This window comes from Podarcis erhardii (assembly GCF_964252035.2).
Source record: "Podarcis erhardii genome assembly, chromosome: 14".
Classification (NCBI taxonomy): Eukaryota; Metazoa; Chordata; class Lepidosauria; order Squamata; family Lacertidae; genus Podarcis; species Podarcis erhardii.
The window spans coordinates 44,310,023-44,319,029 of record NC_138503.1 but is presented as its reverse complement, the minus strand read 5'-3'; the positions used below and the strand labels follow the sequence as shown (position 1 = coordinate 44,319,029).

General features: G+C 40.7%; 2 protein-coding genes across 6 annotated transcripts in view; both read left to right on the top strand.

Annotated features, from left to right (window-relative positions):
• Positions 1–672, top strand: part of PMS2 (PMS1 homolog 2, mismatch repair system component) — a 17,697-nt gene extending 17,025 nt beyond the window's left edge. The window contains exon 15 of the mRNA XM_081839677.1: positions 1–672. This exon is cut by the window's left edge and continues 449 nt beyond it. The gene's annotated coding sequence lies outside the window, so the exon portion shown is untranslated.
• Positions 673–3,170: 2,498 nt separating this feature from the next.
• Positions 3,171–9,007, top strand: part of RSPH10B (radial spoke head 10 homolog B) — a 31,529-nt gene continuing 25,692 nt past the window's right edge. For 2 of the 5 annotated variants that reach the window (XM_081839635.1, XM_081839631.1), the window contains exons 1-3: positions 3,172–3,808; positions 4,981–5,297; positions 7,148–7,223. In XM_081839635.1, coding sequence (XP_081695761.1) covers positions 5,053–5,297; positions 7,148–7,223 — 321 coding nt within the window. In that variant the 5' untranslated portion in view covers positions 3,172–3,808; positions 4,981–5,052. Of the gene's footprint in view, positions 3,809–4,980; positions 5,298–7,147; positions 7,224–9,007 lie in introns of all 5 variants that reach the window. The other 3 variants (XM_081839633.1, XM_081839632.1, XM_081839634.1) reach the window with 3 other exon arrangements.

Sequence of the window (9,007 nt, the reverse complement as noted above, 5' to 3'; positions counted from 1 at the left end):
ATGGTGTCTCCCCTTATCCCTGTGCAGGTGAACTGTCATTAAATCCTGCAACACCTCTTACTACCCTTTTAGAACAAAAGATCAAGCCAGAACCTGTTTCTATGGATTAAGGCTTGGTTTGAGTTATGTTGCTACCTTTGGTCTACATCAAACTACATGTGAGGCAGGGAGAAATTAGGTTTCTCCCTTCAGGGTCCGTCCCCCCCCCCCCACGGCAGTTCCTTTTCACCTGCCCTGTAGGTGAACAAAAAGCAAGGGAGCATTTTGGGAGACTGAGATACTTTGTCCTAAGCACCAGACAATTGTCTCAAAATTGTGGGATGGTAGGAGGCAATTTGTGGTGTTTCCCTTGGTGGTTATCCAGAGTAGTTCAATGCCTAATAATCTTGAGAACCCAAGAAACTGTATTTTCTTCTGACTGGGTTGGGGCAGCTCTGCCCTGGTTGGTTAATCTATTACGGAATGATATGCTGGTCATTTATATTAGTGTAGCTTCACTGCTAAAAACAGTTTCCTTTTATTAAATAACATGTACATAGAAAGTATTTGTGTACATACATTCTTACCATGGATGGTCTTTTGTTTTTATAGCAGATATATATTTAAAATATTTTTTAAAAAACCACAAATGAACGTTCTCCAGCTTTCTCATTAAATGATTTTCCTAAAGAATTCATTGTGGTGTGTCTTCAGTATTTTCATTTACCCAGACACTTCATCCAGAAGCTGACCCTGGGGAAAATCTTGCCTTTTGTCTTATGGCACCAGCCCTTTGGAATTCCCTCATGTTAAATGTTAGATGCTGTCTCTCTCCCTTTTCAGTGTTACCTCCCTCTTTCAGCAAGCCTTTCAAACAGAGTCTGCCTTTGTTGGGAGTTAATTTTAGATGTTCTAATTCATGGGTAGGCAAACTAAGGCCCGGGGGCCGGATCCAGCCCAATCGCCTTCTAAATCCAGCCTGTGGATGGTCTGGGAATCGGCGTGTTTCTACATGAGTAGAATGTGCCATTTTATTTAAATATTTATTAACAATTTTTAAATACAATACAAAAGAAGAAACAATATAACATGTATCTTAACATAATTTCTTAACTTCTTTGGACTTCCTCACATCTCCCACTCCTGCGTTCCTCACACAAAAAATTTTTTTTCCAGCAATTTATCGCCTTGTTTCCAATCTTATTATCTAATTTTCCCATGTTTTTTTCTCTAATTTTAGATATCCTTTGTTCAAATCCTAAGAATTTAAATGTAATCTAATAATTATCCAAAAATTTATCTTTTCTTAAATCTCACTTATCTTCATAACACCATCTAACTTAGTGGTGCCAGATTATTTATGATCTAGCATCCTTCTTAACATTCATACAATTTACAATATTTTTGTAAGTAAATCTTGAATTTCTTCCAATCTTCTTCAACCGTCTCTTCTCCCAGGTCTCGGATTCTGCCGGTCATCTCGGCCAGTTCCATATAGTCTATCAGTTGCATCTGCCATTCTTCCAGTGTGGGTAAATCTTGGGTTTTCCAGTGCTTAGCGACGAGTATCCTTGCTGCCGTTGTTGCATACAAAAAAAATGTTCGGTCCTTCTTTAACACCCTCTGGCCGACAATACCCAGGAGGAAGGCCTCTGGTTTCTTAGGGAAGGTATACTTAAATACCTTTTTCAGCTCATTATATATCATTTCCCAGAAAGAGTTCACTCTAGGGCAGGTCCACCAGAGGTGAAAGAAAGTTCCTTCGCTTACTTTACATTTCCAACATTTATTATCGGACAAATGGTATATTTTTGCAAGTTTGACTGGGGTCATGTACCATCTGTATATCATTTTCATAACATTTTCTTTCAAAGCATTACATGCAGTGAAGTTCAGCCCAGTGGTCCACAACCTTTCCCAGTCCTCAAACATGATATTGTACCCAATGTCCTGTGCCCACTTTATCATAGCCGATTTTACCGTTTCATCTTGTGTGTTCCATTTTAACAGCAAGTTATACATTCTTGAATGTGCCATTTTATTTAAAATGCATCTCTGGGTTATTTGTGGGGCATAGAAATTCGTTTATTCCCCCCCCCCCAATATATTCCCCCCCCCACAAGGTCTGAGGGAAAGTGGACCGGCCCCCTGCTGAAAAAGTTTGCTGACCCCGGTTCTAATTGTTTTATTGCCTGAGTGTTTGCCACCTTTAGCTTCTTTGGGTTGGGATATAAATTTAATAAAAAGTATATGTGCGAACGGTTGAGCTTAATTGAAATGCCAAAAGGAGGCTAGGGTAGCTAAATCTCAATTTATGAAGCAAGTAAGGCAAGACAGGAAATGTTATTCTTTGCCGGTGTGAATGAAAAGAACATTGAGATTATCTTGGGCTGGGGTAAGAAAATAATAAATCTTCAACTTGTACAATTTTCAGCTATCTAAAAAGCAGCAGTGTGTAATTCACAAGTTTATAGTTTCACACACACCTCGAAAAGATTGGTCCACTGAAAGAGGTCTCCAGCTTTTTCCTAGGTACTAGTTACTGGAGCAGATATTGAAATTATAATCTCAAATATATTATTCTGCACATTAACACTTGGCACCATGGCTTCCACTCGGGGAGCTTGTGGCCTTGGTAAATGCTTTACGATGTCAACATTTTCTGGACTTCAGGGTTGCAGAGGGTGATAAACATAGAGTGCAAGATATAATTTCCATCCCAATATCTCCAGAATACAGTGGTACCTCTGGTTACATACGCTTCAGGTTACAGACTCCACTAACCCAAAAATAGTACCTCGGGTTAAGAACTTTGCTTCAAGATGAGAACAGTTTCAGGTTAAGAACAGACCTCTGGAAGGAATTAAGAACTTAACCCGAGGTACCACTGTATATTTAAAGCTTTAAACAGTCATGGCTTGCCCCAAAGGTTCTTGGGAGATGTAGTTTGTTACGAGTTCTAAAGGTTGTTAAGAGGCCCCCTATTTCCCTCCCAGAGCAACAATTCTCAGAGTGGATTTACAGTCATTCGCACTTCACAGGAAACTCTCAGACTTGTAACTCTGTGAGGGGAATGGGGGTCTCCTAAGGACTCTCAGAACCCTTAACAAACTACATCTCCCAGAATCCTTTGCAGGGTGAAGCCATGACTGTTTAAAGTGGTATCATAGCGCTTTGAATGTGTGGTGTGGATGTGGCCTTTAACAGAATTGAACCGAGAGGAAAATGGGGACAAAGCTGGGGCACAACCAATAATTGGCTTTCCCTCCACCCACTGTTGGTTTCTCTTCCTTCTGCCCCATCAGTGCCCCACCACTGGCATAGAGCTTTTTTGTTGTTGTTAAGGAGGCTGTGGCAATAGGCTAATAGGTGATGGTCCCTTTAAGAGGAATAAATACTCTCCTCTTCCCCCTCCCGCCCTGAGAGTGGTTACTATGGTAACTGTCCGGGATTAAGACGCCGCAACCGCTGCTGCTGTTGTTGCTACTTAAATCTCTCTGCAGAGAGTTTCTGCTGGAGGTTGGAGGCTAGTAATTCTCTGTCCTTTTGCTTGTGTGAGTAAGCGATGGACACCAACAGCCCCATCCAAGTCTGAGGGAGGTACTTTTGAGCAGCCCCAGCCTGAAGAATTTTTGCGTCTTCCAAATATGTGGACTGCAATTCATTTTTTAAATAAAATCCTTTTTTAAAATAGTTTTTTTTATATAAAAAAAGCTTTTTTTAAAAAAAATGCCATTACTAAGGGACTAGATCCAGCGTGCTTCCAGAAGGGAGCTTGATGTTGAAGAAGGTTTGTTCAGTTGCTGTAAACGGGTCACGAGCACAACAGGTGTGTAGGGGGGTGTGTGTGTGTGTGTGTGTGTGTGTTTAAACTGGATTTTCCCAGGAAAGATAAATCTGAAGGGAGTGGGATATGGACTGGCTATTTTGCATGTGGATGCTGCAAATAATAATAATAATAATAATAATAATAATAATAATAATAATAATATCATGAGGACACTGTTCACACAATAAGCTCTCATCTTGAGGCACCTCTATATGGTCAACTGTGTTCTATGCTGCCAAAAAAGCCACAGAGTAACAATTGGGGACGGACGGACACAAAAACACCTGTGTTGTGGCATGAGTGAACTCAACTGGAGAGGCTTTGACTCCTTTCCATTTCCCTATTAAACAGAAGCCTGCTTAACCACATTGCATATGTGTGTTCATTTTTATTTTTCCCACTAAAATGAACACACTTTATGTTCATTACTTAAGCATGAAATGGACTTATACAAAATTAAAAGGGCAGGAGCCTTGTCTGGTTTGGCAAAAAACGATGATTTTTGCCTCCTTCCCTGAATTCCGGTAGCAATCCTATGTGAAGAATGTTATTTATGACTTCAGTTATTGTCTGAATTAAAACAAGGAAATCCTATAGTAAGTGGCTGACAGGCCCTCTTTTCTTAGAGCTCTGTTTTTCCCTTCCTTAATTTTTTTTTTATTGCCCTTGATACCTCTTCTGATAACCCTCTTCCCATGTAAATGCCACCTTGTAGAGTGGTAGGGACAGCTGGATCATAGCCTCTGTCTCTTGACTTACACTGTTGTTTTAAGATTAGTGTGTTAAGCTCTTGTTTCCTAGTGCAGTCATGCTCCATCCCATGATAAGGCAATGCTTCCCTTGGTGTTGGCCAGGCATAGGCAAACTCGGCCCTCCAGATGTTTTGAGACTATAATTCCCATCATCCCTGACCACTAGTCCTATTAGGTAGGGGTGATGGGAGTTGTAGCCCCAAAATATCTGGAGGGCCGAGTTTGCCTATCCCTGGTGTTGGCTGATGGCAAGCTGTACTTCAACTTCCTTGTTCACCAGGTGCTTAAGAGTGTGATTGTTTTGTTGGACTCAGGTAGAGGAAGCTATCATCAGGCATGTTTATCAACAGAATATATATATATATATATATATATATATATATATATATATATATATATTTCCCCTCTCTCCCTTTACAGGATCTGTAAAGTTTGAAAAGTGAAGGAGGCAAGATATCTAGGGAGTCCTGATTTTGGTAGAATTCAGCTGCGATGGGTAAAGAAAAGAAGAGAGACAGTAAGAAAGGAGAAAAGTCTTTGCCTCCTCCTCCCGCACACGAGCCCTCAGTAGAACCTGCTACTTCTGTACAGAACATCCCACCGGCTTTAAATCAAGTGGATGAACAGGCAGCAGCCCAAACAGTTCCCCAAGAAGAGGTGAAAGAAGCAGTGGCCCTTCCACCCCCAGAACCCATTGAGTATGAGGAGCCGATTCTGACTCAGCTCATCGTTGAAAGGTAAACTAGAAGGATTGGGGTGGATGGTGAAGGACTTAGACTATGTATGTGTGGCTGGTAAAGGTAAAGGTAAAGGTAAAGGTAAAGGTAAAGGGACCCCTGACCATTAGGTCCAGTCATGGACGACTCTGGGGTTGCAGTGCTCATCTCGCTTTACTGGCCAAGGGAGCTGGCGTACAGCTTCCGGGTCATGTGGCTAGCATGACTAAGCCACTTCTGGCGAACCAGAGCAGCGCACGGAAACGCCGTTTACCTTCCCTCTGGATTGGTACCTATTTATCTACTTGCATTTCGTGCTTTCGAACTGCTAGGTTGGCAGGAGCAGGGACCGAGCAACGGGAGCTCACCCCGTTGTAGGGATTTGAACCGCCGACCTTCTAATCGGCAAGCCCTAGGCTCGCTCTGTGGTTTAACCCACAGTGCCACCCGTGTGCCTGTGTGGCTGGTACCTAAGGTTTAAATTTATCAAGTTCATGGCAAAGGCATACATTTAAAGAACTCTCATACTACTTTAGTAGCTCCTTCAAAAAATCCTGGGAAATATAGCTCTATGAGGGGTGTCCTAACAACACTTTGCACCCTTAGCAAACTACATTTCCCAGGATTCTTTGGTGGGGCTATGACTGTTAAAGTAGTACTTTGTACTTTATACTACTGTTAACATGGTTTACATGGCATTGAAGATGCGATCTTGCAATTTACTAGCTAATTAGAGGCTGTGTCCTCTTCTTGCTGGGAGTGTAAACAGAGCAAGGTAATTATAATATAATAATTATAATACTGTGGTACCTCAGGTTACATACGCTTCAGGTTGCATACACTTCAGGTTATATGCGCTTCAGGTTACAGACTCTGCTAACCCAGAAATAGTGCTTCAGGTTAAGAACTTTGCTTCAGGATGAGAACAGAAATCGTGCTCTGGTGGCGTGGCAGCAGCAGGAGGCCCCATTAGCTAAAGTGGTGCTTCAGGTTAAGAACAGTTTCAGGTTAAGAACGGACCTCCGGAACGAATTAAGTACTTAACCCGAGGTACCACTGTATATGTATTTTTAGTTTATTTGCTAATATATCCCCAACTTTAGGGTTGCCATATTTCAAAAAGTAAAAAACCAGGACACCACATTTCAGAAATTCCCCCCAGATGTCAATTCTGCCTTTGAAATCCCAGATGCATGGCAAACCCTACCCTACTTTAATCCAAGGGCTCAGGGCAATTTGTAAATTTCAGACAAATATAAAATGATCGTGCCTACTTCAAGGTTGGGAGTCATTTAATTAGATGACTCTGTGCTGGTTTCTGAGTGAGAGTTGTTGTATCTTTTGCTTACCTTAATGCTCTAAGGAAATATTTTTCATCCCTGCAACTGTTGGGGATTCCATTTTGCAACCTTACACCTCCAAGACTTCAGTGATGTTAGAATGAATAATTAGTACCAATTTTTATCTTTGAATCTGTAGATGTTAAAATAAATTACTCATTCTCTGTTTTTGCTCCATTTTTTTCCTTTATTGGGGAAGCAGGGAGAGTGGGCTGGCCTTCTGCAGAATACCACAACTTGTTGCTGAACCCCCAAAGAGTAAAAAAACCCCCACTATTTAAAGGGGTCGTGTGTGTGTGTGTGTGTGTGTGTGTGTGTGTGTGTGTGTGTAAGTGTAAGTAACTGCATTTAGGTGAAAACTTTACTAGTTACACCTTCTCCACCACTGATATACCCTGGTGAGAAAATTTGTTTTACAATTTGATATAGATTAATGCTTCTATTTCATGCTCGAAATTATTTTGTCTGCTCATTATATGGATTTATTCAATACCAGTTAATTTTAATCTTAAGTATTTCCCCCCCTTGTAGCTACGAAGGAGAAAAAGTCTGTGGGTTATATGAGGGAGAAGGAACAGCTCGTTTTCAAGGAGGCAATGTATACAAGGTGAGTACTTTTGATGGTGGGCTCTGTATGTATTTTTTTGGGGGGGGGGTTGAGCTAGGCTCAGATTATTGCTTTACTACTCCTTGGCTGTAGTGGTGTAATTACCAAGAAGCTGCTAGTGTTAGACTCTAGATTTAAGTTGTCCCTCAGGCAGCAATTGTGAGTTAAGGTCATCTCCACACTATACCTTTAAAGAACTCTTATGCTATTTTAACACTCACATCTTCCTCCAAAGAATCCTGGGAACTCTAGTTTGTTAAGAGTCTCCAAACAACCCCCAGCACTAAAAATCTACAGTTCCCAGGATTCTTTGTAGGAAGGCAAGTGTTAGATGAATGTATTGCCAAAAATGTTGTTTTTGTTTCAAACATTACAGATTGTGGACAAAACGGAGTGCTTCCGGAAGTGGCAGAAAGATATATCCAGATTTGTCTGGCAGGGCAAAAAGCCCAGAATTAAGTTTAAGATATTAACAGATGCGAAAGAAAGAGGGGGCTTTGCCCTGCCAGACTTAAAGTTGTACTATGAAGCCGCAGCTTTTTGCTGGCTAAAAGACTGGCTACTTCTCGAAGACACTGACGTGTTGGACTTGGAAGGTTTTAACAATGCTTTTGGTTGGCATGCATACTTATGGTATGATAAAGTTAAGATCAATAAGGCCTTTAAGAACCATATTGTCAGGAAAGCAGTGTTTAATGTCTGGACAAAATACAAAGACTTACTGGAAAATAAAACTCCAAGGTGGCTCTCACCTCTGGAGGCTAAGGCCCTAAAAAGACCCAATATGGAGGCCAAATGGCCAAAATATTGGGAAATATTAGAAAAAGATGGAGACAATTGGAAATTGCAGAGTTTAGAGAAAATGAAGGATAAGGTGCGAGACTGGTTACATTATGCTCAGATTAAAGAAGTTTTTAAAAACGATAAAAAGTTAGGGTTCCAGGTGGAGAAATCGAAGTTGGAAACAGAATTGTTAGAACCAAAGACTAAGGTATTATCTAGAATGTATAACTTGCTGTTAAAATGGAATACACAAGACGAAATGGTTAAATCGGCTATGATAAAATGGGCACAGGACATTGGGCATAATATTATGTTTGAGGACTGGGAAAGGTTGTGGACCACTGGGCTGAACTTCACCGCATGTAATGCTCTGAAGGAAAATGTAATGAAAATGATATATAGATGGTACATGACCCCAGTTAAACTTGCCAAAATATACCATTCGTCTGATAATAAATGTTGGAAATGTAAAGAAAATGAAGGAACATTCTTTCACCTCTGGTGGACATGCCCTAAGGTGAAGGTCTTCTGGGAAATGATATATAATGAGCTGAAAAAGGTATTTAAGTATACCTTCACTAAGAAACCAGAGGCCTTCCTTCTGGGTATTGTCGGCCAGAAGGTGTTAAAGAAGGACCGAACATTCTTTATGTATGCAACAACGGCAGCAAGGATTCTTATCGCAAAAAACTGGAAAACTCAAGATCTACCCACACTGGAAGAGTGGCAGATGCAACTGATGGACTATATGCAATTGGCCGAGATGACTGGCAGAATCCGTGACCTGGGAGAAGAGAAGACGGAGGAAGACTGGGAGAAATTCAAGAAGTATCTACAAAAACATTGTAATTTGGTTGAATGTTAAGAAGGATGCTAGATTATAAAAAACTGGCCACCACTAAATTAGATTTGAAATTTGATGATAAGTGAGACTAAAGAAAATATAAAATTTTTTGGAAGAAGTGTTAGATTATATTTGAATGAGTGGACATGAGATTGTA